The following is a 27,536-nucleotide window of genomic DNA, read 5'->3' as shown; positions in this document are numbered from 1 at the left end:
TTGTATTTTTTTGGTTAGATGTTGAGTTACAAGTTAACGAATACTAAAGCCCAAATAAATGCAATAAGTCACAACACAGGATTCTGTATCATTGTTTTAATCAGTTCATTCAAAGCAAGCTGAGAATACAAGCACAATATCACAACAGCAGAATGACATACGTATGTCATATCATCACTTCACTCTGGTCTGACGCCACACGCAGTCCAAACCAGACAGCATATAAGAAGAGAGATATAGCACCAGAGTGTCGGAGTGCATAGCAGCACTTGTAGTGGTTGGGTCAGACTTGATGCTTAGCAGGCAGCAGGCTGAAGAGGTCAGACACAAAAGGAAAAAACAAAGAAGAAACACAAACTTTCACTCACTTAATCACTCACGCACAGAAGCTAAAAGTGGAAGCAGACTCATGGTGGCTAGTGCTAGACCAGGCCCTCGCACACTGTGGCCGTGTCAGCCACTGAGGGTATCACGGTATATGTCAGTGTTTGCAACCAGAGACGGAAGGCTGGGCTGTGATGACATTTTGAGGTAGAACACCTCATGTCACGATGAACTCATGCGAGTTGCAGACTTTCACACAGCAGCATTTTAAAGTGTCCCGGCTCATTTCTTGTCCTTCAACACATCAGCGCATTCAGAGTGCAAACTGTTGAGCAAATATGGCAAATTTTCATTTTTTACGCCTATATGCTTCATTTTTTTTTTTTTTAATTATTTAGCACAACTACAGCATCACAGCTCAGAGGGGAGGGTGGAGTTGTATGCCACAAAGCACTGAGTCATCGTGAAAACTACAGATTTCATATGAAATCAGAGGAGTGGATCTTCATTTAGATTGCGAGAAATATGTTTGTGGGTGAAACCATATTGCTGGTGTGTTTATTTTACAGCTTTAATAGCCACTAGACTATAATTTTTACTCACTGTATGTACCTTTTGGTGTGATCAGAGTCTATTTCTACACATGCATTATATTTGAAAAGGATTATTCCCTATACATTTATCTTTAAAGGCTCAATTTACAAGCTGGGATGTGACTGTGACAGACAGTCTGCTAAAACGTTGCTACTCAACCGAAAACAGAGTCTCGCATGCAAGCCGTGGTAATTATATTACAGTTCATTTTCTATCTTACCGGATACCATCCAGAACAATGAAAGGAAAACCAGGACCATACAGCGGAGGCACTGTAATTAACTGCAAAACAGATTATTCACTTTCACAAAAACCTTTCATGTGATGCAGACTCAGAGGACAAAACCTTCTTGTAACATTTTTTTTTTTTTTAACAATCATTTTAACACTGAAATCATCATCCATTCAGACAAAGGTAAAAATTCCCTTTCATACACACACTACATGTGTACTGATGGCTCCTTTTTAAGGTCTGCAGTCAAACAGAACTAATAGAAACAATGTGCAAATTATGTGCTCAATAATATAAAGCAGTTCTGTGCACCAGAATACATTCACGTACTTTCACACACGCATAGTTTACCGTGAAATTGTTTGCATTATTCTAAAAGCTCAACATCAGTGCCCATTCAAAGGTGAACCGTATATGACTGGACAGCAAAAACAACAGGTAAGGAAATAAACCAAAGGGAAGAGATTTGCCCAACGCGATCACACATGGAAAAGTGTGACGTTAGCTCTTTTTACTGTTTACTCGCTTCAGCCAGTCTGTTGCTGATCTCTTTGCTCTTCTTTGTGACAGCGCCACCTGGTTTGGGCTCTGAGGCGCCCAAAGAAGGTTTCTTCTTGGCTGACTGGGAACTAGAAATCTGCTTCTCTTTAGCTTTTTTCACCATCTTCCCTGTTGTTGGTGTTGTTGATGATGACGCCTTTTTTGGTTTGGTGCGGGAAACTGGTTTATCCACCTGAAAGAGAGAGGAGGTGCGAGAAGAGATTGAGCTTAAACTGATGTCAAAGAAATAATTTGATACTTTGGGAAATTGATTTTATTTTTTCTTGCTTGGAGGATGACAACATCATCATCTAAATAGGAATCTAATGCCAGTAGCCAATTAACATAACGCAGTTTACCATAAATTTTGGATAGCCTGGCTCTGTGCAAAGGTGAAAAAAAAAAGAAAGAAAAAGGTTGTGGTTACATGGAGAACTATTTTAGGCAGGAAGCACTGACTTCCTGGAGTTTTTGTTTCACAGCAAGACTACAGGAAGTGTCCTGCCTGCCAGCTGGTATTTTGCTGACTGTTTAGGACACCTATCTAACATTTATATGCAGGGTGTGGCTCTTGAAAAAATCAATTATTTTCTGTACACAAAAATAATTCAGGAACCACAGTTGTCCCATATACTCTGAAGCCTGTTAGAGTATTTTTTACTATTTGGAGCTTTAACTAATCGAGTTCAGAGCCTAAACATATAAGCACAATGTTCTCAATTTTCCTCTTCAGACGCTCGCAATCAAACGCAGCAGTACAAACGGTTTAACGTGCCAGAATTAAATCCCCAGTCCACTTAGCACTATTTAGCCAGCTGTACTATTTAAATTTATTGTTTAATCATGGCGAAATACAACGGCACAAAATAGTGTCGGTTTAAAGAAAGAATTAATAAATAGTCCGCGACAGATTCCTAAGATGGATTCCTAAGTTAAAAGTCTTCTTTGATGACAGATTTTTTTCTTTGCTGTGCACTGAATGACAGTCAGGTTAGGGTTGATCTTTCCACTCAAGAGTGTGGCTGCTCCTCTTCATTTCAGGGCTTTCAAACTGCTGAATGTTGCAGACAGCAGCCCCGGTGCAAAAACTGCAGTTCAACAAGTTGAAATAAGAATTTTTTTTTATCCCCACCTAGGATGTGAAGAACTAACAGCCACCTCACTAATGGTTAAAAATGGGGACCCAATGCTTTCTTGGTTTTGTTCTGCATGTTATACTGTGACAAGTAGATGAATTAAATGTATTGCACATTCATGCATTCTTTCCTTGTCGTGCTCGTAGTCTACATACAGTGGCACAGAGGAGCGCCCCTGAACCACGGGGCACAATTTGAGAACCTTTGTGGAAAACTAAGATAATTATCTTCTAGTTCCTGCTTTAGTTTTAATATTTGATAATGTAAATGGAATGAATTTGCCCAACTCCAAGCAAGAAAACAAATAAGGATACTTCCCAAAATCTTAAACAAGTAACTTAAATTTGTACTTACTGTAGGCTGTCATACAGATTATAAATCAAGTCCTATTTTACCATGCAATACATATCTTATTATATCCAGCTACCCAAAATAATTACAGGCAAATGCTACAGATGATACTTGCATGATGTGGTTAGTGGAATGAAGATAAAGGAGAAGAAAAACAAAAACAGCACTAAAGGTGTGCTTGTGCCTTTCCTTCTATAAAGCAGTGGCTTGTGAGGTTTCTCATTAAAAACATTTAAAGAAAGTAAAGCACACAGTATTTAGTTTATATTAGCATCTCGTGTTAGTCTAATGCTTTAAAGAATGAAATAATGTGGTTTGATCATTAATACGAGTGGAGGCTTGACAAGCAGGCTTGCATCTGTCAGATTTGTTCAGATCAAACTACTGAGTGGAGAAAAGTGGGTGCAGAGGTAAATGTGGCCTTAAGTGAGGCACTTAGCTAATTTCTGGAGTCGTCCCAGCAACAACAGACTGATGGACGGGCTCCCGGTTTTTATAAATGAGTTAGCATCCAGCGACAAAGTTGCAAATCATGCTCAACTTTTGCTGAATAAATAAAACTTAACAAACGATATTGTAAGAGATGACGATGAAAGGCCGTTTCTGACTCTAAAAAAAAAGAAAGCCCTCTATTGTTGTGAGTAAAAAGGCAGTCGGGCAAAGTAAGTGGGGCATCACCATGGAAAATCTTTTTAATAAATTTTGTTGCCACAGACGGTCAGTGTGGGATTAGGAGGACTATGTTACCATGGTACCAGTGTAAAAAAATAAATAAAATAATAAAAGCACTGCACTCCATCATGTTGCCCAGCCATTTTCCGAACAAAGTCCAGATTAGATTCAACAATTTAAATAATTTTCAGCTCATATTGCTGATGATGTGGACCTCAAAGAATAAAATTAGACCCTCATGACTGTGTCACACTGACCTGCGAGCTGCTGCTACAGAAATCAGACATCATCTACCAATATAAAAAAAAATGCACTGCCATCCCTCTTTATTATCTGTATCCTACTTCCCAGTCAGCCATTGCATGTAGAATAAAGAAAAATGGCATCTTGCCCAGTGTAGTTTGTACCAGCACAATAGAGCCACGAACAAACTGGACATGGTTTTTGTGTTGTTCAGCTCCACTGGTGCAATGCATCCATCTGTTTTGCTTTTATTCTTATCTGATACATGCTGGTAGCATATCTGCTTCATCATTCCTTCCAATCCCATCCTTTTTCCAAAACTCCCCCCATGGTGAACTGCTAAAACTACTAAGCTCCAAAAGGTAGCGACTGGTGCAGGCTGAGAGGTGGGCAAACAGTGAACACGTGGCAAATAACTCTGGGAGGACTGCGTCTGGCAGCTGGGTGATAAAAGTGACTGAGGCTTGCTTTAGCCAAGATGCATACTGTGCGTGTTTATGTGTGTGTGTAACAGTATGCATGTTCTGGGCTGTTCAATTTGAGGTCAGCCTCCATGCCTTCTAGAAGAAACAGACAACACACCTGACTACAGCAGATTTAGCACAGAGCTGCTCTCAGTCTCTGAGAAGTCCTACAAGAATGAGAGAGGGAGTGGCCATATGAACACACCGCTATAGACACAAGGCTAACCAATTCAAACCCATTACATGCAAATAGATCCTATGGTATCTGGGGAAAATCGTCAAACAGTAGGTTGACGAAGGGATGAAGTCATATTACCATAATTCAGTGATGGAATATTATTTCAATAATAAATGTTTGAAAGTGATGCAGTGGCCATTTTACTTATTAGCATATACAGCTTGCTTAAATACACAGTATTTATGTTTATTAGTAAAACCTATAATGAATGGAATAGTGTAGCAACAACAAATGTATGTCTTATAATGAAAAAAGGGAGATATAAAGCTGTGCTAGTTTGTGTATATGATAAGTTAGACCACCTGCCATTAGGAATTACTTGAATATTGTGTGAAACAAGATAACAGGGGTTTCAGTGAGTTAAAACTCAAATCACAAAACACAAAATCTAGCATACAACTGGGTTAATTTAGATTTCAATATGTGCGCAATTACAAGAAGCCATAACGGAGATAAAGTAGTATGATTTCAGCAGATCTGTGTGTGCATGTCATCTCACCTTGGCAGGCTCCTTGCTGGGCTCACTGTACAGGCTGCGTATCCTCCTGCGCTCCTGCAGCTTGTTGTCCGTTGGGTGAGCCTTCACCTGCTCCCCCTTGAATGTGGCACTGTAGCTGGTTTCCAGACTGGTCTCCTCCTCAGGGGGTTTATACTGGGATGGAGCTTTGATGGGCTTCACTGGCTTCACGTCCTTATATGCCTTGAACTCAGTCCTAAGAACGGTGGAAAGGAGATTTAGACTATTTTTATTATATGTATTATTTTATTAAATAAAATCCACAGTCATCAAATAGCTGCACCGGACAAGCAGCAACCTCAGACGGTGTGTGTCTCACTGCATAAAAAATTTACTGATTAGTTGTTGATTGATTTCTGGTTAATCTGATAAATGAATCAATTGTATAGCCAAAAAGCCAAAAAGAATATAAGCCACGAACTGAGGGAAAATACACATTAAATATACAACAGTGTCCACTGATTATGCTAACAAGGTAGCAGGTTTACAAATAGTGTTAATAAAAAAACCAAAAAACAGCTTTCTATGAAGGGTACGGCATGGATTATCCTTGGCATAGGGGTCAAGTTAAAACAACAAATTTGTATCACCACCAGAGGTTCTCCAAACACACTGTTCTACAGTGAGATTTATACACTGCGTTCAGATTGCGTTGATTAAAGCTCAGCTGCAGGTTCTGCAGGACTGTCAGTTTATTTTTAGCACTCAAATCAAAATTTGACCTTCAGATTTATTGTCCACGCTCTGCAAGACCAGGCAGGGGCAACGTGTCTTCTTTTCAGGTTCACGTGGACAGGAAGTGGACGGGATGTGAGATAAAGCTTACACACGTTTTCTCTTACACCACAGAAAATTAATTAGGAATTGTTTATCATTATTTACCCTGAAAGTATTGTTTTATCAGTGGTAGCAGTGTGTAATTACATTTTATTACTTAACTCAAAGGTTCAGTAATTCATAAAGGGAATTTATGCATTTTCTTGCCAGCCACTTTATTAGGTACATCTTGCTAGTACAGGGTTGGATCCTCTTTTGCCTTCAGAACAGCCTTAATTCTTCATAGCATAGATTCAACAAGGTGCTGGAAACATTCCTCAGAGATTAAAGAGATGAACGTGGCCAGCAAAAACATTTAAATGATCCTCAGCTCGTAGTAAGAAACCCACAAGGCAAGATGAATCCATGCTTTTCATGTTGCTTATGCCAAATTCTTACTCTTCTGAATGTTGCAGCAGAAATGGAGACTCATCAGATTGCCCAGTTTTGATGAGGCCATACAAATTATGGCCTCAGTTTCCAGTTCTTAGCTGACAGGACAGGTTTTCTGCTGCTGTAGGCCTTCTGCTCCAAGAATCAAGGTGTTTTACATTCAGAGATGCTCTTCTGCATACCTTGTTTTTAACAAGTGGTTGTTTGAGTTGTCTTCCTATCAGCTCAAAGCATCTGGCCATTCTCCTCCAAGCTCTGGCATCAACAAGGCATTTTTACCCAGAGAACTGCCGCTCACTGGATATTTTCTCTCTTTTGGACCATTCTCTGTAAATCCTAGAAATGGTTGTGTGAGAAAATCCCAGTCGATCAGCAGTTTCTGAAATATTCAGATTAGCCCATTTGGCACAACAACCACGCCACATTCAAAGTCACTTAAATCACCTTTCCTCCCCATTCTGTTTTCAGCTTCAGCAGGTTGTCTTGATCATGCCTACATGCTTAAATGCCTTGTATTGCTACTATTTGATTGGCTGATTAGATGTTTGCATTAAGCAGTTGAACAGATATACCTAACAAAGTGGCCAGTGAGTGTATATTCTGGATTAGAGGCAGAGACCCTTGTGTACTCTTGTATACATAGCCTACTCCTTCATTGGTTTAGCATTTTGTAATTATTTGATCTGCTTGAAATGTTTCTACTTCATTGCTTACAAAGCACAGAGTAATTCAATTTTTGAACTGTCATCTGTAATAAGCTTTTCTCCACAAAACTATATACTTCACTGAAGACAGTCCTGACATCCATGTGAAATTTTATTTCAGTGGAACCAGAACGAAGCATGTCTTCTTAACTTGCATGCCTCGCCTACTCAATTTGGAGGAAGCCTGCGCAGAGAAACCCTGTTAAGACACACATGATTACATTCAGATCCTTTTAGTGGCTTTACTCATTCATGGTCAATGGCATTGATCTGGTAGTACTCCCAGGAAGGATGAAGGGGAAAAAAAAAAAAAAAATCAATACTGGAACCTTTATCTGTAGCAGTGGCATCTGATATCACTGGAGATTGCAACAAGAGACCCCTTCAATAGCCTACCAAAAATCCTCTGGTGATCTTTGTGTGACAGCTGAAGTGCTTCCAGGGATGCGTTCCTGCTGACAGCCTTCGTTATTATTCATTTTACAGTCACAGTTAAGAAAATAAAGCCAAGCATTTAATGCAGTGAGCGTAGTGAGCGTAGAATAAAACCTGTTACGTCTAACAGTGGATTATCACAGCTCAGGCTCACACACTTACCTGTAGCTGCTAGAAGTCGACATAACCTCCTTTATGTGCCTGTTCAGAGCGTCTGCAGCCGCTCTGCCTTTCCTCTGCTCCGCGCTCACATCTGCAGCCACCTGTCCCTCCGTCTTCTCACCTGTTTTCCTCTCCGACGACTTTTCCCTCTTCACGCTTCTCTTCGTCACCTCCTTTGACTCTTTCTCCTGCATCTTCTCCTCAATCTCGCTCTTCTCCACGCCGGTCTCGGCCTCGGCGGCCACATGCTCCAGCTTACCGCTTCCTGCACTCCTTTCTGGACCGCCGGCGGTGGGGCTCGATTTGGGGATCCATGGGTGGTCGTGCTTCTTCGGTATAGGCCAAGGCTTGTAATCCTTCTGATACTGAGTTTCGTTGTTGAACGGAGCCGGCGAAGGCTGGTACTCATTTCTGGGCTTGCAGCTGGGCTCGGGGCGCACTCTCCACGCCTTGAAGTCTTGGCGCATGACGGACGCAGTAGAGCCATCTTTGCCCGCTGCGGCACCCGTCGCGGGCGGTGCCTTCCCAGCCTCCTGCTCGCCGGGATGGGGCTGGGTTTCTATGGCAATGGCACCGGCCTTCTTCAGTTTCGGCTGCGGGTGATGGGGCACATGGGGCACGTCGGCCACATCGGAGTATCTGGTGAAAACCAAAGGCACCGCGATGTCTGCTTTATCCAGCTCGGACCAAAAGCGGTTGATGCAGCAAGCACGAGTAATGCACGGCCATGCCATAATGTTCAATTCTAGGAGAGCTGACTAGGGGGGAAAAATGATGCCGAGGGGTAAAATAAATTAGGGATAAACGTGTAAATAAACGTCCTACTCACGACTCGAACCCTCTCAGTTTTTGTCCAGTCAGGATTACTCCTGCGTTATGCAATTCTGATGAGCAGATCTAATCTTTGCCCGACACTGAAGGGAGAAGCGCCCACACGCCTCCCTCCCCCTCTCACACTCCTGCTGCTGGATGTTTGTTCTTATTCAAGTTTAAGACTTTGGGGGCTTGCTTTGGAGTGTGTACATTGCTGTCTGGTTGCGCATCAAAGCGACCCCACCCACATTTGCGTGATGCTTCGATAGCCCGGGGGTCTGCACTGAGTTTGCACGGTGAACTATCACCTGAGCTCGTCACCGTCTGGCCAGCAAAGAGGGAGGAGACACCGTTAACCCCAATGCTGCCATGTCAGAAACTTAAACCTACAGTGGATGCAGCCTCACAGAAGCCCATTGTTCCATTTTGAGGAAATGGCCGAAATGTGGCTGAAAATCAGAACAAATAAAATCACATTTATATCGAGTGAAGTGCATCTGAATGCTGCACGGTTTCAAGTAGACGCAAAATATTTAAATGAAATAGGTAAGAAAAAAAATTAACATTCTGGTAAGTAAATGTAGTTTTATTTTTTCTTCTTTGCCAAGTTTTATCGAAGCAAAACATAAACAAGGTTTATGTAAAATGCATGGAAGTGAAAATGAAACTGTCTTTCCACAAATGTTAATCACAACAAAGTAATTGGCCTCTGCTACAGTCAGAGCTGTATCCTGTTCCTGCTGCAATCTGCATGGTGAAGGAAACATTTAACTTTATTACAACCAGCATTTTCCTTTAATTTTGACTTATTGATGCACAACTATTTAAATCATGTTAGCCTTTATAGAAATGAGCTTTCAACAGATTTGCTCGACTGTCCAAAATCATTCACACTTACAGCTCCACATTAGAAAAGGCTTCCTGAGTATTAATTCAGGGATGCTGCTGATATTGATGGAATTGCTCCCTCTCGTGCTCTTCCTGCTTCCTGCACTGAGAATCAACAGGGGCATCTGCCTCCATCATGTGGTTTGAATTAAAAGCACAATAAAAACAGGCCATTAGTTAATCTCAGCAGCAAAACCCATCATTACTAATTTTCTCTTATATGACATATATGCTGTTAAAAATAGTGAATGCTAGTTTTAACATGGCCAAACTTTCAAATAATGAAGTCAGCGAATGTGCAAATAATCTGTTAAAACTTCAATCATACAGACCCAGAGAGCAGTAGGCAAAAATGTGTGTTCAGCAAGTGGTTTCTGGCTGTTGCCAGATGAAAACAGCTGCAAAGATGGTCCTGCACCAAAAAAACTCCTGTTTGCTTTGGTTGTTGAAATGATCACCCGTACTTCACATGGAAGGTGCTGACTTGCCTGCAAATGCTTGCCATGTGCATTTAGCTACAGTGAAACTTGGAAAAACTGCAGCGCAAACCAGAGATGGAGAACGTTCCCCTTCAAAGTAAAAGCTGCACATTACAGCTGAAAATGTTTCAAAAGTAGAAAATTTAACTTTAAAAGTGAAAACTCTACATTTCTGCTTTGAAACACTTGACAGCTTCACTACAGCTTGACATGTAAACTACAGGCAACTGCAGCAACTAAAGCAATTGCAAGGATGTTTTTGGTGCAGTGCCGTATATATATTTCAGCACAATGTCTTGCTAATGACTGCAAGCAACCTCGTGACAGAACACATACTTTTCCCTAGCAGGGGGTGATTTGCTTGTCTCAAAGCCTGTGTGAATGGGGCTTCAGCAATCAATTTCTCATCAACGTCCGGCAACTGATCAAGTAATATGTATTTTTTCCCTCCAAAAAAGAAGTTCCCAGATAGTTGCAGACTGGTCTCTAGGTCTATGTGAGTGGGGCCTGAACTATAACAGCTGGCTTTAAACAGAGGATGAACTGAGGAACTGCAGTGTAAGATAAAGATGATTTTAAACAGCTCTAGCAGTTCAAGGACAGAAACAGAAAGCTGTAAATGAACCTAATAAGTTCCCTTTAAGATTTAAAAAAAATAAATAAATTAAAGAGTCTAGTTTAATAACACAACTTGGCACAGAATTTTCATGTTTACAGATTTTTTAATTTGCAATTTTCAAAAAAAAAATCCTCAAATGATACTGAGTATTCATTTTGTTCCTTACAAATTTTGAATCTGTTTATTTGACTAAAATACAGTAAAAGCTTATCTCCAAAAACAAATGTCAAGTGCCACTTTATCTCCATTAAAATTTACTAGTACTTATATCCCACGTTTACCCCCGGCCCCCCCAAATGCAATCATTTCAAACTGTTCTGTCGTGTGTCACATCATTTCATCACAGCCTCTTCTTCAGCTACTTCCCCAGACTCAGCATCAACTTCACAATCATCCTCCGGATAAAGTCTGCAGTATTTGTCCACCATGACATCCAGGTCATGTTTGACGTGAGTGTTAACATTAAGCATCGCAAGACTTTTGTTCCACTGCTGAGCAGGCATGCTATCGAGGTAAGCCTGGAGTCGTCCACTTGCTGTGTCACTTTTGTGGTCCTCCAGCTTCAGCACTGGCAAGGTGGAAAGCACCTTGAGGAAGGAGTTCACATTGGGAAAGAACTTGACATCTGGGAGCTGCAAGGTTTCGTGGATGGTGGTGGGCAGGCGCACCTCTTTGCCTCTGTGCTTCCATTTGATTCTCCAGCAGTGAAGTTCTGCAGGTAGAGTGTCAGGGTTGGGGAGGTCATTCCGGTAAACATCTGCGTAGTTCTCCTCGGTGGTGTTGAACTTCATTTGGCCCATGACAGCTGGAACCAGCGACAGACACTTAAGAGCTTTGAGGTTGGTCTCAGAGAACATATCCTCCACTTCCTGCATGATACCATGGATTACAGGCATGGTCACATACTCCTTAAAATATGGCTCAGCTTGGATTTCACCCACATCAGCTGCACGCTGTTTCCGTAGGAACAGCCTCGGGACTTTGACAGGAATTTCCATCACAGTGGCCACACTCACAGCCTCCTCATACCAGAATTCATGGTAGACGTCAATGTTATCATTGACCTCGTTTAGTGAATGCAGGACAGCTGTTAGACTGTTGGCAGCAAAAAACACATCGAGTGTTTCCCCTTGGAGGTTCCTCCCAAAAGCTCTGGTGAAGGTAAGAACATTCTTCAGGATGACGATGGTCACAATGATCTCAAAGTCAGCAAGTGTTTCTGCTATTGAATATGCATCCGCTACCACAGAAGCAGCAAACTTTCTGTCTTCATTGTCCCGAATGCTGTTCATGCACAGCAGCAATGGTGGCAACATATCCAGCAGCACATCAAAGACACTGTGTTGCTCTGTCCAGCCTGGGCCACAAGCTTGTACTAGCGCAGCTCCTTTTTCTTCATTCTTCTGGTAGTGAGTGGAGACAGCGTTCTCTAGCTCATCCTGAGTTAACTGGGATTTAAAGAAAGCACCAATCCTCCTCAGAGTTTCCATGACCACCTGGACATTGGGGAATGGCAGGCTGTTAGCCAGGTGGATGTTCAGTGCCATATGGGAGCAAGCCATGTGCAATGCCAAGGGATATTTCTCCATCAGTAATACTGCTACAGCTTTCATCTTGGTGGTGGAAATCCCAGTGGCCTTATGGGCCTGACCTCGACAGTCTTCCATGCTGAGCCCCCAGCGATCAGTCAGCTGGGCCTCCAGTCTCTCTACCAGTGCAGGCTCATCACCATCAAATGGCACAAAGTCCAAAAACTCCTCTCGGAGGACATTCTGCTGATTCACAAAGCGTAAAAACAGAGGAAGGTGCTTCTCGTTGGCAAACTCCACAAGGTCACCTGTCACTAGAGAGAAGAAGCGACTCTCTCTCACTTCCATTAGCATCTCCTCTCTCACTGTGTTCTCACAAACATCCAGGAGCTGACTCTGCTGGTTTGCGGAAAGGTATTCCGAGTTCACAGCCGTTGCCTCAAAGCGCTTCTTCAAAGCTTCATCTCCAGCATTCATACGGTAATCTAGGAGGGCCTGGAAGTTGTCGGACTTGAGTTCAGCTTCAGATGCTTTAACAGCCGCTAACGGTATGCTCTGTTTTCCAAACATGACCACAACTTCAAACAATGACCTCAGATATTCCCGAAATGCCTTCTCCTCTGTGGAAAGCTGAGGTTCATCCTCATTGGTGGTTGTGCCATCTTCAGCTGCATCTTTTTTGGAAGCAAGCTGCTCAACAGAAGATGCCACTGGGGAGAGAGAATGTAACAGCAATCCCTCTAAATAAACTGATAGCAAATAAAATTAAGACGGAACAAAAAAAGCCTTAATAATGAACTTACATCTCCTTTCTTTAATCTTCCGTATATCCTCTTCAGTCTGAAATTAAAAACCAAAGTTATTTCCCAAAATTAAAACACATTATAAAGCTTAGAACAAATCAGCAATGACCTAAAAGCTACCAAATATTTTTCTTACAAGTTCTTTAATCCGCTTGCGATGTCTGGTGTGAGGATTTTTTAAATGGCTTGTTAGATCAAATATTGTTGGAATAGCTGTATCCTTCAGCACGGTCCGATAAGGGCTCTGAAAAACAACACATTAAAACAATCAACACTTAAGAGATGCTGCCAGAGAACACAGGCGGGACTCGTGCTATGCTTACCGTTTTGCAGACCATAGCTGGGTCGAAGTGTTTGGCACATAGTCTGTAGTGCTTATTCAACTGATCTGATGTTTTCGCCTCTAGATCGGCCCTGCGGCAGTTTTCTACCCAGATTCTACATCTAGAAGAAAAACAAAAACATGGCACACACCCTATTGACATTTTGAAAAAAAAAAAGGATTGAGACAGCAAGTGTCCATATTAGGGATGCAACAAAATACTGAAACAGCAATATATCCTTTATTCACCCTTGCAATACAGCAATAAAGTGCTGAAAAGTGTTGATATTCCCATTAAAAACAGGCAAGCACTCCTAACGTATTTCCAAGCAATTTGGTCAAAATCAACACAACCTGAGTCCTTGCAGTAGCGCTTATCAAACTAACTTCGGTAAAGAGAACTTTTTAATTTAAATGAAATGTTATTAAAATTGAACAATGGCATACACATCTGGACATCAAAATGCAGTGCACTTTTTGACTGTGGTGTAGATATTATGGCCCCACCACGTAAAACAAAATAAATATTACAATGCTACAATGAAAATTTGAGTTAAGCAACAAATTAATTGCCACATTTTGAATTTGAAGCAAGAACAGGAGACCATAGCAGAGGCTACATTATATATGCATTCCCACTATCGGGAGGTAGACTACATGTTGAAGACACTCCAGCGCCGTGGATTATATAACAAAGTGTTAGCTCTAAACTCAGTCTGCTGTAGAGTCTAACCTGGACATACAACATAAACGCTTTAAGTTCAGCTAAATATTAGTGATTTATGGTTAGTAGTGTACAACTTTAGGCCACTGCACAGGGTCTTCTGCAGTCCTCTGAATACTAAAGCTTATAGGGCACAGTAATATTTGCTGAATTACCTCTCCGGGTCCCGCGGAAACCGAAAAAACGCCAAATCTGACTGCGTGCTCTTCCGTGTACAGTTCGGGGCCGCGCAAAAATTCGGCATGCTTCAGGCTCGATAGTAAGCTTAGCTAACTTAGCAGGCTATTATCATGCGCAGACGTTTCTTTTTGTAAGTTGAGCGGACGCTGTGTACGGCTAAAGCTAACAGGCGACTAACATGACCTCAAACAGCGTTCCACAAACCTTTGAAGACAGGACAACAACAACACACATTCACAACGGTTAAATTAGGGATATAACGTATTTAACAAAGGGATGTCCCGCCCCTGGGGCCCCTGATTGGACGTACCTAAACTGTCCGCGATTATTATTGGTTACTACATACAACCCGTCAACCAATTAAAAGGCAAACAACAAAGTTTTTTTTTTTCTTCTTCCTGGAATGTAGCGATAGTCGCGCTTCCAGGGGCACCGCCACCCCATTAGCTAACGTCTCTGCTGTCCGCCAAGGCAGGGCAGCTTGGTTAACTATGGCCGGATTACTAAGCTAGTGAGTGGCGCTAGCTGTCATGTGTTGACTGTTTTTCATTTTAGGCCACCAACCAACTCTCAGAAATATGTACTGCGGGCGGGATATGCTTTCACCACTTCCTCTTAGTTAATCCTTCCGGTCAATATTAGCTATTTAAATAGTAAGGGTCTTTATAAAGCGTCAATAACAATACGTATGTCAACGCGTGCGGTCTGCTTTGGGAGTAATAATTTGTAGCGCTACGGTGTGCACATGTGGCTCGTTGGTCTAGGGGTATGATTCTCGCTTAGGGTGCGAGAGGTCCCGGGTTCAAATCCCGGACGAGCCCAATTTTTAATATGTGTATCTCAAGGATTGTCGTAGGAGTGTGATAAAAGATTTCGGAAGAACCAAAACACAAGATTAATGTCGGCAACCAGTCCACTGACCAACACAGACAATTCAAAACTGAAACCACTCACACATATTTTAGGGTTTTCAACTGACAACGGTACATGTATTGTGCGATAATAGTTAAATGTAATGGCCAGTTTTCCCCCCTGTATGTCCTCCCAAGTAAAACAACAAGGGCTCGTCCGGGATTTGAACCCGGGACCTCTCGCACCCGAAGCGAGAATCATACCCCTAGACCAACGAGCCAGCGCGGGTGAAACGGTCCTGTCTTCCTTTATAAATGTCAAAAACCGGGGCGTGGTCTTAACTTAAACTAAACACTGTATGAATACCCATTACGGTCTTGAACACTTTATGTAACTGGGTCAAGGGACAAAAAAAGACACACAGAGCAATTCAATTAACTTCTTTTTATATATCATACATAAGACTGTCTTAATATAATACAAAGGGCATTGTCATAAACACAGCAAAGTCTTGACTAGATCTTACAATCTGTGGATACATGGACTTATCCTTTCCCCCATGCTGTTCAATTCTATAGTGCATGTTGCATGTACAAAAAAAGTGAAAAAATGTGAACTCAAAAATAAAAAGAATAAATCCAAATTAAATAAGAGGATTTCAACTTCTGTCGGGTGTTCAGATATGTCAACAAGTATACGTGTTTGTGTATAACCCACAAACTGAACAGGCTTATGAACGATGGAACCTTTTTTTTTTCCAACCATGTGCTTCTCATATAACCGAAAAGTAAGGTTTGTGATGTACATGCACTTACAATATACCCTGTGAAAATTATTAAGGTTTGAAGATCTAGCTTTCCCTGTTTGATTCAAACCCTACCTCATAGTGTTGTCCTGATGTAGTCAAGTACCTTTGCCAAAAGGCAAGGTTTTGCCACTAAGAAAACAGGAGTTCCTGCCCACTGAATGGTCACCAAATTGACAAACATAATCAACATACCAGCAGGAGCAAGGTAGTGAGTTCTATACTTCCTTTATTAAAAAAATATAAGTATATACATAAATTCTATTTCAACTATTAAAAAGGGGCTGCATTTCATGACAACTGCTCTAAATAAGAGGTCAATCAGCATGATCTGAAATAGGCGCACACGAGTCACTTCAGTCAAATTTTTTTTTCTTTCAGTCTTTATTTTTGGAATGTTTAGTACCAGTATGAGTGCCAGCAATAAAAACCACTGGCTAATTCTAAATTTCTCAAATTCTGCGGGGTATGAAAAATGATTGCAAATTTGCAATTATAGCCTTGACATCCAGATAAAACTCCAATCTCAATATAGGTAGCTTTACATTTGTGTTTATGGAAATACCAAGCATGATTTTGTATGATGGTTTCTCCTTTAAATGACAACAGCATGACCTGTGGCCTGCCCTTAATTTGAAAGGTGGCTGTGGGCAGGTAATTTTTATTTTTTTTCATCAAATTTCAAAGCTGGTAAGATGAGCAACAGAAGAAAGAAAGCACTTCAAAATCCCTGATATAAAAAAAAAAAAAAACAAACAAAAAAAAAAAACAAAAACAAAAACAAAACAAAACTGGTAATTGACTGTAATGTTTTGAGGACATGCATGTCTGCTAGGCAAAGCATGTGATTGTGGGTAAACAGACACCCTTTTCCCTTTGAATAGGACAACAATCGTGGGCATCTGCCCTACCAAATCAGAACAATACCATTCAACACAAACTGGTTTGACACTATTATCCTTACCCTGCCAAGAACATGACAGTCTTGCTTCACGGCAGAAACTAGCCAAGTTGACCAAATGATGTATGAAAGGCAGCAACACCCTTTGAAATAGTATGATGGGGGCAAAAGAAAAACGACGACACAGAAATAGAACGCATTAGTCTCTTTTGTATACTTTTTTTTTTTTTTTTTTTTTGTGTTTTTTGTTTTTTAAACCATCAGTCTCTATCTTGCTACTCCGGAGCCTGCAGAGTAACTACCAAATTCTCTAACATACCAAAGTTTTAAAAGACTCCCAAAATAATCTACCAATTAATATGGAAACAGTTTTGGTAAAACGTTGCAAACAAATCTGGCCAGAATACACAATAGCCAACGGTCTCGACAACGGTCTCCAGTTTTGCTAAAGTAATATATTGCAGCTGTTTGTGTTGACGTTAAAATAAGATCTTGATAAACTTTGCGTCAAAGTGGTGAACTGCTACATTATTGGTTACAGACACCTATATGCTATAAAACAACTGCTTTGGTATAAAAACATATCCAAAGGGAAAATAAATTCTTGTAAAATTCACAGCATAATTTGAGGAGAAAAAAGGCAGTCACTTAACTCATTTTTTTCTTCAGTTTCCATGTTTTGGATGGAGAGACTTGTGCAGGTGGTTCTGATGAGGAACTACATGCAAAAGGGAAAAAAATAAAACATAAAAGGGTAGACTCTGGAATAGATAGTTCTTTCCACTGCAAAATCCTTAACCAGTGAATTTCAAGGAATTAATGTTTAGGAGGTTGTTGTGTACAATAAGACCCTGTTATGTGGGGCCCTGCTGAAGACGAAATCTTTGTCGAGAAAGGCCTCAAATTACCATTCGTATTTACCTTTTCTAAGTTGTTTTAATTTCCTTAAAGAATTAAGGGCTGTCTAGAGAGAAAAATAGAGAAAAGCCATCTTAATTCAAATGATAATGTCCAGCTCCATCCCATTCCAAGTCCATGAGTCATAAGGCCAAAGGGTTATCTAGAACCAGCCACTGACTGTCTTCCTTTCACTGGGCCGGATCCTTTCGTCTCCCATGCCCATTGCTGCTCTTGCCTGTGCTGGGCCCGGTTGCAGCTAGCAGGACTACGGGGCCTCTAGGCCTGAGGGGTGGTGCTTCCCTCTTCTTGGCCCCCGGTTGGTGCCAGTGTCCACCTGCGGGGTCTCCTCTCCACCCGGCCAGCACATGCATAGGGACTCCACTGCTATGTGCTCCCCTTTAACAGAGTTACACAATACCGACCAACAACAAGAAATATCACCGCAAATACTTCCCCTCATTGTCAAGCTACAGGATTTACAAGCAGCTTTTTACGTGAAACTTCACAAAACAAAAAAAAGGGCAGAAATAATTAAGAACCAGTGGAACAGTAATGTCAGGCAGTCCATGGTTTGAACCGAAGGAGGACGCCAAGCATTTCATCACCAACAGCTACCTGCAAAACAGCTTTAAACTTTGCTCTGAAATGCTCCTTAGAAGATTTTGCCACATAATACCATATGGTGATTACTTGGTGGTTACATGAAACTGGTGAAATGGTAGATGGATGTCTCAATCTCACTATGGTTATTCCGCAGTATTATTTTGTGCCTAATGATTGCAAAAGAAAAACTGATGAAAATTACATATATACTTTTTAACAAAGGTTTTTCTCTGTAGTAGCGGTTCAGTGATATCTCCCTTCTGACGTGAGCAGCTTTTGTTCTCAACACACCTTGTAGTAAAAAACACCACCTTAAAAATGACGCACAGGGGGAACACACAGCCAAATGTCAGTGCAGTCACGAGCTGGCCATAGAACTCTGCTGCACACACACTCCAGTCATTGGAGACTCTTCCCGGTCCATGCCCTGCCTCATGCCCAGGTGGCCTTCTGCTAGGTAGTGGGCAGGCCCTGTGTTCGTGCCCATGGAGAATGCAGGGTGTGCTGCCATGCCAGTCTCCTGCCGGGGGTTCGAGAAGGCACCTAGCCCCATGCTCAGCCCACCATTCTGACCAAAGTCAAGGGCTCCAGCGGGCAAATGGCGGAGCTGGTAGGCTTGGTTGCCATGGTTCCCAGTGGAAGAGGACGATGTAGAGGAAGAGGAGGCAGAGGAAGACAGGGAGGTCATGGACAGATGGCCATGAACCACCTCCATGGAGTCCTGTGTCGAGGAGCTGTGTGTCGGGGAAGTGTAGTGGCGTGGGCGTGGACGTGTAGCCATCATCTGCCCGTGGTGGTGATGAGTATGTGAGTGGGGATGCAGGGCCTTAGGGTGCTGAGGGGGAACATGGAAAGTGGTCTCCTGGACTGGGTGGGTCTCTCCGGTGACTGATTCTGGTCCGACGCCACCTCCCCACACCAGCGGGGGTGGGTAAGGCTGTCTTGCCTGTCAAACAAGAAAAGTGAGTAGTGGCTTTCTTTGAGAACAAAGATTAAACAGCAGCTCTGTTGTCTATGACATTCTGATTTAGGAAGCTTCCCTTTGGTATACATAATGAATAAAACTTTAAAATTCCCAATTCAACAAGTATAACAATTTCTGGCAAGCAACACTGACAAAAAAGTAACAGGAACCTGTTTCTGTGAAGTTTAAAAGCTTTAGGATTTGTTCTAAAAAGATTTAACTCAGACTCTTCACATTCCATAAGGCCGTTAAATTTTGATTTACCAGCACCCCAAGAACTTCATACAATTTATATTTTCAGCTACCTTACTGACCTGTGGGCAGAGGCTGTCACCATCCATGGCAGGCAGGGCTGTGCCGAAATGTCCTCCACTATGCAAGTGGTGATGGGTGGGGTCTGATCTGGCTCTGCCACTGGTACTTGTCCCAGATGATCCTCCTTAGTGTTAAACAAAAGTGTCATAAGTACAGCCTCAAAAGTTTTGCATCAAGTACATCAAATACTGTTTCACACAACTGTATGGATTTGTTACTTGTTACTTTACCCGTTACTTGTGCTAACAGTTAAAACAGTTGACAAAACCACATTTTATCAAACAGATAATTTTAGTAAAGTGACCAAGTAACTTTCCTGTTACTGACCAAAGCATGCATATCCCTACTTTAAGAGATAACACTGCAACAGGCACCCAGATTTTTTAGGTGGCAGTTTTTACCTGAGCTAGAGGAGGTGCTGGAGGTGGTTCCTGAAGACTGGGACTGCTCTAATGCGGGGCTTGTAGACACGCTACTGCTTGTATTGGTCCCCTCATCCGCAGTCTTCTTGAAGAAGCTGTGCTGCAGGGCATAGTAGGGCTGGATGCGGCTCTTAGGGTCATAGTCCAACATCCGGAGGATCAGGTCCTTGAACTTCAAGTAGTCAGCAACAGCATGGCCAGACTCTCCCGCCCGTCGGCCACCTGGACCCCCTGTCTCCACACCCAGGATGGAGTGGAGCTTGCGCGAAGCTGGAGGCTTATACTATTTAAAACAAAGTACCATGATATTAAAATAACTCATGTTTCATTTCTGTATCCCCACAATCTACTATAATTTTTTCCAGAATATTCATCAAAAAAATAAATAAATAAATAAATTGTTGCCAGGGTATGGCTGTACAAAGAACAGAGCTCACCCTTTTGCCATCTTTGGTCTTCTTAACACTCCATGTACCATCAGAAAGTTTCTCAAAGAACTTTCTGGCTTTTGGGGCTAGGTCCATTATATGATTAGGAGGGATACCAAGAACCTCAACTATTTTGTTCATCTGGTCCACCTGGAGAAAGTTTTATTAATCAAGTTATTCCTCTCTGCCTGCAGGACTGAGTATTAGGCAAAACTTCTGACATTTATATTTGCAACTTAAACAAAGGTAGGACAAAGGTTATCTAAAGATGACTATACATAAACATTTAGCTGAAGCTGCTGAAGAAAAAATTGTAAACATCAGGTTAAAGCCATTGCTATTTGGTGTGTTACAAAGCAAAGGATAGTACAAACTTATGTAGTGCTTCAGATTTTTGTACCTCATTAGCTCCGCTGAAGAGAGGTTCTCCAGTGTGCATCTCTACCAAGATGCAACCCAAGGACCACATGTCAATGGCCAGGTCATAGGGCATTCCCAGTAGCACCTCTGGGGAACGGTAGAAGCGACTCTGGATATACTGGTATATCTACAAAAGGGTAAAAGTACAGAGATTGTGAGACCTTTGACCTAATACAAATACTGAGTGTTCAGGAGAAAAAAAAAAGTTATGGCACACTTTCCAGAGATATTTTTGTATGTTGATTTTAATGTTGTTAAGGGAAACAAAGAAGATACCCTTTGTCCCAGCTGGCATGAGCTGCCAAAGTCCACTATTTTGATGGCACTCCTCTTGGGGTTACAGAGGAGGATGTTCTCAGGCTTCAGGTCACAGTGGATGATGCTGAGCTCAGGCGTGGCCAGGAAGAGTAGCGCCGTGCATAGCTGCTGGGCAAACTTCCGAGTGAGATTGAGTGAGACGCCGCGGAAGTTGGTATTTCGGAGCAGGTCGTATAGGTTGTAGGACAGCATCTCAAACACGAGGCAGAGGTGGTTCCGAAACATGAAGTGACGCTTTAGGTGAACTGCGGAAAGCCAAATTGTAACCCATGAGTCAAATACAGAAAAGGCCCTTTGAACTTCTTTGATATGTCTCTTAAGAACAGATGCAAATTTCAAGAGTTGATTACCAATGTAGTATTTCATCTCAGTATCATGTTTGTTCATGAGCTCTAGGAGGCGCACTTCAATCTGGGCTTGATTGAGGAAAGCTTTCTTGTTCTTGATGATCTTAATGGCAACCCATTCCTGCTCTGCTCGGTCATATGCTTTCACAACCTAAAGATGCCAACAACAGCAAATATTATTGTTTCTGAAACTTAAATGTAGACTGTTAGCCACACATGAAAAGCCTACAGCATGTGGCTTCATAAATCTTAAGGTTACACAGTTCAAAATAAAACCATAATTTTTTCCTACAAAATTGTATGGTCTCCATCACATGGATTAAAATCATGTGTATATGTGCACAATGTATAAATTAAACACCTGTCCAAATGATCCTTTTCCTATCAAGGAATCAATCTCATAACGGTCCATCCACTTCTCCCCATTCTTGACGATGTAGTCATAGTTATCATCGTCATAGCCATCATTAAAGACCTTCCTCTCTTTTTTGTGACTGGAGTCTTCACCCTGACCCTGTTGGTGCCGTCTCTTCTTTTTTGCATAATACACCTGTAAGTTTAAAAAAAACAGTTCACATCAGTGTCACAGATTATCATTATATTGTAATAAACAGCAATGCATAAAAATTTTAAGGCTTCATCAACTCATTGCTTAACTTACGAAATAACTATAAATAGAACAAAAACAGCCATTATTATTTGCCACAGGCCAAAGTGACACCTTTATATATCTTATTTTGTCTGATCATCAATACAAATTCTTGACATATTAATAATATAATGCATGACCAAAGTAACAGTAAATATGACAATATACACAATTCTACCTTTAAATCCTGCTAAAACATGTATCTGAATATTAAAAATAGCTTATTAATTTTATTTAATTAATTGTTGTAGTTCTAGATGCATATAATGAAAAACAAAACTAACCTCATTGATGTGTTTGTATGTTTTGATAAGGTCAATGGAGAGCTTCCTCAGGGGAGCTGAAGTTGGGTCACGAAAGCACTGGGGCATGTGCCTCTGAAGTATCACAAAAAGGAAATCACAACATTTTATGAACAAAAAAATATATATACAGAGCACCACTGGATGTTACAGCTTAGTGTTAAAGGGCTATCGTTAAATGCATTGTAATTAATTTTGCACAGTATGAAATTGACATAGTGAAAAAAACATTTGACAAGCAGCTACTCTGCCTGGTGACAGCAACAAAAGGGGAAGCAGACTTTAGTAAATCACAAAAAGTATTGCCAAGTTAACATTAAAAGAAATCCAGGAGGTGGAGAAGGGTAGGGTTAGTGTACCTGATTGGCAGTGAGCTGTGGTGTCTGGTCGCTGTACGGTAAGACCGTAACAGATTGGTCAGTGCTTGGCTGGTGGCGGTCACTGTACTGCTGGTGCGTATGGGGCATTGGAGCAGCCATCTGAAGACCAGCAGTGTGTAAAGAAAAAGAGGGCGCAAGCCGGACGGACGAAGGTTTGCATGCTGAAGTCTCTCCTCCTGGAAGAAATTAACACTTCTTTGAGTTGCAATATTACCTTGATTCAACATTATAGGTAAGAAAAAAAAAAAGAGAGAAAAATATAATAATCTTGATTTAAAAGTGTTGTATTACCACCTCCACACAAGAGATGTGTGGCCCAAAAAACACAAAGTAAGAATATATGCTACTTACTGTACAGACAAAATATGAATAGCCTTTTTTTGCTGCTTAATCTAACAGGCAATGCTTCCCTTAACAAAAAAAAGAGCCAAAAATTACCTTCTGGAAAATAAAATACTTATGTAAACTATGCATTTGTAGTATTTATATGCACTGTAAAATAAGATCATATAAAAATGATCATTACATGTTGAGAACACAAAGGATTAATATATATTTAAGAGAAATGTCAGGTTAATATAAAGTGTATTTTGTTAAATTTTGTTAAAAAGCATCAAAGGATAACCATAAAATAAAATGCAATAGTAACATATCAACCTTTGTGAAGAAAAAGGAGCAAAACAGCAGGTTTAACAGTGAAAAGGGGTGAAAATAAAGCATCTCCACACTGTACAGTGAATCATCCTTCATTTTAAGCCAGAAGGAATCAAAAAATTATTAAATAGCATGTTCAGCTATCAGCATCTCTCACCAGACAACACAATTCACCAGTGCTACACAGTAACCACTATTCAGAATCCCAGCAACAGCACCTAATTAGCATAGCCTATCACCACAGAGATACAGCGTGATTTGGCAAGCCCATCAATGCACAGACCAATCACAACGCAGTATGCAAATAGCCTACTTTTGTTGCCAGGGCAGAGCTGCTCCCATTTTCCAATGAGAAAACAAGAAATAAACAAGAAATAAAATTGAACTTTGGCACACTTAGACGATGCTTTCAACACAAGAGCCTGACAGCAAAATAGCTGCACAGCCCAAAACCTGCACTCCATCTGAGAGCGTTACAAAGCTGACCCAGCTTTGGAAAAGCAAAAAATACACATCCACTGACAGAAATAAGAGGAACTGTAAGAAGATGGAGCACAGACAAGCACTCTATGTGAAAACTAAGGCTCATATTTTGTTATTTTTCCCACACACAGACACACACATATATAAAATTATTTCTCTTTAGTCTTTACAGTACACATTTTAAATTCAAATAACTGATTTCTCGTGATGACTACTGTCAGTTTTACTGCTTGTTCAGTTCAGACTGAAAATATTGTCAAGCAAATTTTAATTACTTTGAGCTCTGTGATCAAATAAAAAGTTGCACTGAATTTAAATTGTAAATACTGTACTGACAATTCTTAACAATTATTCATCATTACCTGACTTTTTTCCTCCACCTAAGAGAGCCCTAAAAATTGTGAATTTAAATACCAATTTCAAAAAACAACAACAGAACTGAAAGAGAAGCTCTTAGAGGTGCACTACTTCCTCACCAAGGGGTTAAGGCTTAATATATAGCAGCTAACCTGGATGCATCTTCTCCTGTAAAATTTCATATCATCCTGGGAGGAGAGTCCAGCAGCAAACCACAACCCACTACAAAGAATAAAAACAGAATATCATCATTGTGCATCTTTGGTGGGATTTAACTTCATAGTGGTTAAACTTTTGTTGAGAAGGGACAGAGGACTGCTAAAGAGCAGAAGACACCCCCAAACTTTAAAAAGCCCGCTTGGGAATTAAAAAAATAGACCTCAAATTTTAAAATTACAAGCTTCTTGTGGTATGACAGTAAAGATATTTAATGCCCAGGAAATTAAATCTTAAAAATAATGAATATATACAGCTCTTGTGCAACTTCTAAATAGTTCTATCAGAGACAGTAATTAAATCAGGATCTATAATATTGTGGATCTAGAAGAGCACTTGATCGCCTCTCAGCATGCCCATAGTCTTTAAAAAATTTTTTTTATCAAAACGGGGTGAAATGAAACACAAAATATACTTTCTTCAAATAGACAACTGCTAGTCAGAACCCAAACTGGCCCTACTACAATTACTGTTTTGACAAAGAACTGAAAAAGTTTGGTTTGAGAGCAATTTACAAACACAATAGCTGACATTAGACTAACAAAACTATTAAGTAAAATTGACAAATATATACATCAAGCTCCACAGGGAAAAATATCACCTCTATTTTACCACAAAGCCATTTTGCAAGCGCACTTGTGGCTCTTTAGTCTCTCCTAAATGTCTGATTCTTATTAATTTTCAGTACTGACATATGAACAGTTCCTTCCCTGGCTCTAGTCATTACGGCATCAACGGGCCTATTTGGGTGTAAATATAACGACAGCTAGCTTGCTATTAGTAGCCGCATCATACCATAAGTGATGGCTAAAGACCTCTGTAACAAGCCTGCGTGTCATCTTCTCACGCCCAACTGATTAGATCCATTCCGAAGCTGAATCAAACGAAACCAACCCAAAACAATTAAAAGCCTAACGCTCGTGTATAAAGACCGTCCCCGGGTAGCGCTGTACTTACAGATGATGGGGTAGCGCTCGTCATGGTTGGAATTTAGGAAGCATATTCAGTGTTAATTTGCGTCCTCTCTTGCTACATATCGTTCGTGTGTGACTCCCAATTCCACGCATAAATGACAAACGTATTCAGGCTCACGTTACCGTTAGCAGTCCAACTAGCTAACGCTGCCGTCGTTAACGTTACCCTGAAAACTGCGGGACAAGCAAGCATATCTCTCACCAATCCAGTGTTAACGTTAGCTAGTGACGCTGTGTGTGCAGCCAGCGGGTTGTGGGGCCCATTCAGCTGGTTCGTCAACAAGTCAGCGTTAACCATTAGCCGAGTTAGCCGAATTAGCTACGAGGCGTTAGCCTGGTTAGCTTCCGCACTCCATCGCTGTAAAACTCAAAATTACACCCATGATATTAATATAGTTACACAGTAATTTAAAACGGAAATCTTTGCCGACAGGGCAACATTTGCTTCACTTCTACAATGACACTGTCTAATATCACAGGGCTAGCTTTATCGTTAACACCTTGCCAGCATGACTCTTCGTCCAAACCCACACGATCCGCTGCACCCCTCTCTCTCTACGTTAGTCCAAAAACCAGCTGGGATGCTGTTTCTGTCTGACATTAATAATCAGTTGACCTACTGACTGAAAGCAAACGTTAACGGTGGCTCAAGTGGAGTCGGCGCCGCCACAAAACGTTAGCTAGCTGCCATACCATAAGCTACCATTCTCAACTTCACCGTCGCGTCCATCATTGTTAACCATTGACGTTACACACAACATATACATCCGCGAGAGCGTTAACGTGAAACGTTAACTCTTTCGCAAAGGCTTGCTTTTGCTCACCTCTGATGGCACGATCTTCATTTAAAGTCCAATAACCTGTATGATGAGGAAACTTATCCAGCTTGAGATTCTCCCCTCCCTGCACGGTTAGCGAGTAATGTTAACGTTAAATCCAATCCCCCCCAGTCCTCTGACCGGCTAAAATAATTCGCCAGTCAGGCTCATTGCGCTCTTCATGTCCCAAGCTTTGTGGAAAACCATCGACTACCAAAGCAACTCTTGACTAACGTTACTATCAGCTGATGACAAGCGACATGCTAACGTTAACTAGCACGCATAACTCACCAGCTAACCTTAGCGAGCTGGCTAGCTAGTTGACAAAATGAACGCAGTTAGCATTGGCTAGCTGTAGCTTCTGTGGCTAGCCTCAAGCTAACGATTCTAGCCACCGCTAAATAAATGTTATGCCAAATTCTGATTTTTACGCCGTCTTCGTAAATTTGGCGCCGGCCACTTCGATAAATACGACAACACGGTTAAATCCGGAGTATTTTAAACGTGAAACGGAATCCGTGTCCTCTGGTAATTTTGGTTAGGAATTTTGTGTCAATTTTCACAAAATGGCGCGCGGTCCAAACCTGCGCAGTGAACCGGCCCGGTGGACCACAGACACGGACAACTGAGTTAGTGCGGCGCCGCCTAATTATTTCTACTGTGTTAAAACGTCGGCCTCTTTATCTTCTTAATCCGATCCACTAGACGCATTTCGATATCCAAAAACGTCAGACATATATCCACTGACAGCATTATTCCGGCGGGAAGGGAGAACATTTGAAAAGACTGAGCTGAGGAAAAAAAAAAACCCTCCTGACAAAATGGCGATGCTCTAGCTTGTTGCCATGGCAACTGTCAATCAAAAAAAAAAAAAGTACCCGGATGTACCAATGACGAATAAAATCTAACTGGCCCGAGTTACAGGACACACATAACTCCAGTGGCGTCCCTGTCTGTGTTTTCCACCGCGTCAAACCGTGAAGTTTATTTTAACCACGTGAAGACATAGCTGTAGCTGTAAAGAGATGCAAGCTCATCCCACACTCTGTCTTAACAAGAACAAAAGGTTAATGATGATTTCAAAATTTCTTTAATATTTTCTAAAACTTCATATTTAGGACAGTGTGATGATACAAGGTTAAAATTGTTTAGTAAAACATGCACTATAAAAGTTCTTGTGAGTTTGCTAAAATTTTATAAAATGGGAAACTATAGGTAGAATTTTTAAAAATTCCTGAGTTCTTATTATT

The 27,536-nt window shown here is 41.2% G+C and overlaps 3 protein-coding genes and 2 non-coding genes across 9 annotated transcripts; 1 reads left to right on the top strand and 4 right to left on the bottom strand.

The window, feature by feature from the left end:
• Window positions 1-698: 698 nt before the first annotated feature.
• map6b (microtubule-associated protein 6b) lies at window positions 699-8,872 on the bottom strand. Of its 2 annotated transcripts, XM_030743461.1 has the most exons (4): window positions 7,822-8,872; window positions 5,294-5,507; window positions 4,675-4,723; window positions 1,773-1,883 (listed from the first exon to the last, which is right to left on the bottom strand). In XM_030743461.1, the coding sequence occupies exons 1-3, from the start codon at window positions 8,553-8,555 to the stop codon at window positions 4,679-4,681; spliced, it is 993 nt and encodes a 330-aa protein (XP_030599321.1). In that variant the 5' UTR covers window positions 8,556-8,872; the 3' UTR covers window positions 1,773-1,883; window positions 4,675-4,678. The 2 variants fall into 2 exon arrangements, with proteins under 2 accessions (XP_030599320.1, XP_030599321.1); XM_030743460.1 differs by lacking the exon at window positions 4,675-4,723 and having other exon boundaries at window positions 699-1,883; window positions 7,822-8,870.
• A 1,805-nt stretch (window positions 8,873-10,677) lies between these two features.
• On the bottom strand, window positions 10,678-14,474 carry thap12b (THAP domain containing 12b). Its single transcript, XM_030745423.1, has 5 exons — window positions 14,154-14,474; window positions 13,276-13,396; window positions 13,089-13,196; window positions 12,953-12,989; window positions 10,678-12,859 (listed from the first exon to the last, which is right to left on the bottom strand). Exons 1-5 carry the CDS (start codon window positions 14,240-14,242, stop codon window positions 10,953-10,955), a joined length of 2,262 nt encoding a protein of 753 aa, XP_030601283.1. The 5' UTR covers window positions 14,243-14,474; the 3' UTR covers window positions 10,678-10,952.
• A 453-nt stretch (window positions 14,475-14,927) lies between these two features.
• trnap-agg (transfer RNA proline (anticodon AGG)) lies at window positions 14,928-14,999 on the top strand. The gene has a single exon. It is a non-coding gene; the product is annotated as a tRNA-Pro (tRNA).
• A 239-nt stretch (window positions 15,000-15,238) lies between these two features.
• trnap-cgg (transfer RNA proline (anticodon CGG)) lies at window positions 15,239-15,310 on the bottom strand. The gene has a single exon. It is a non-coding gene; the product is annotated as a tRNA-Pro (tRNA).
• A 149-nt stretch (window positions 15,311-15,459) lies between these two features.
• On the bottom strand, window positions 15,460-27,119 carry dyrk1ab (dual-specificity tyrosine-(Y)-phosphorylation regulated kinase 1A, b). Of its 4 annotated transcripts, none has more exons than XM_030743652.1 (12): window positions 26,293-27,119; window positions 24,431-24,500; window positions 22,764-22,960; window positions 22,387-22,479; window positions 21,815-22,003; window positions 21,457-21,604; window positions 21,065-21,351; window positions 20,769-20,915; window positions 20,378-20,518; window positions 19,920-20,223; window positions 19,518-19,642; window positions 18,598-19,185 (listed from the first exon to the last, which is right to left on the bottom strand). In XM_030743652.1, exons 2-12 carry the CDS (start codon window positions 24,438-24,440, stop codon window positions 18,598-18,600), a joined length of 2,229 nt encoding a protein of 742 aa, XP_030599512.1. In that variant the 5' UTR covers window positions 24,441-24,500; window positions 26,293-27,119. The 4 variants fall into 4 exon arrangements, with proteins under 4 accessions (XP_030599515.1, XP_030599512.1, XP_030599513.1 ...); XM_030743653.1 differs by lacking the exon at window positions 26,293-27,119 and adding an exon at window positions 25,452-26,074; XM_030743656.1 differs by lacking the exon at window positions 24,431-24,500.
• Window positions 27,120-27,536: the final 417 nt, after the last annotated feature.

Source organism: Archocentrus centrarchus, chromosome 13 (genome assembly GCF_007364275.1).
Source record: "Archocentrus centrarchus isolate MPI-CPG fArcCen1 chromosome 13, fArcCen1, whole genome shotgun sequence".
Taxonomy (NCBI): Eukaryota; Metazoa; Chordata; class Actinopteri; order Cichliformes; family Cichlidae; genus Archocentrus; species Archocentrus centrarchus.
The sequence above is the reverse complement of the archived record's forward strand: the minus strand, read 5'-3'. Positions and strand labels throughout refer to the sequence as shown.

Bases quoted from the DNA above. Each gene is read 5' to 3' on its own strand.
- dyrk1ab (XM_030743652.1), bottom strand. The intron at 20,519-20,768 runs GTACAAAAATCT...AACTTTCTCCAG, and splicing joins TCTTCAGCGGAGCTAATGAG to GTGGACCAGATGAACAAAAT. The intron at 19,643-19,919 runs GTAAAAACTGCC...TTTAACACTAAG, and splicing joins CAGCACCTCCTCTAGCTCAG to GAGGATCATCTGGGACAAGT.
- map6b (XM_030743460.1), bottom strand. From the start codon at position 8,555: ATGGCATGGCCGTGCATTACTCGTGCTTGCTGCATCAACCGCTTTTGG. The intron at 5,508-7,821 runs GTAAGTGTGTGA...CACCGTTCTTAG, and splicing joins TCGACTTCTAGCAGCTACAG to GACTGAGTTCAAGGCATATA. The intron at 1,884-5,293 runs GTGAGATGACAT...TCTCTCTTTCAG, and splicing joins CCAGCAAGGAGCCTGCCAAG to GTGGATAAACCAGTTTCCCG.
- thap12b (XM_030745423.1), bottom strand. From the start codon at position 14,242: ATGCCGAATTTTTGCGCGGCCCCGAACTGTACACGGAAGAGCACGCAG. The intron at 12,990-13,088 runs GTAAGAAAAATA...TTTTAATTTCAG, and splicing joins GCAAGCGGATTAAAGAACTT to ACTGAAGAGGATATACGGAA. The intron at 12,860-12,952 runs GTAAGTTCATTA...CTCTCTCCCCAG, and splicing joins GAAGATTAAAGAAAGGAGAT to TGGCATCTTCTGTTGAGCAG.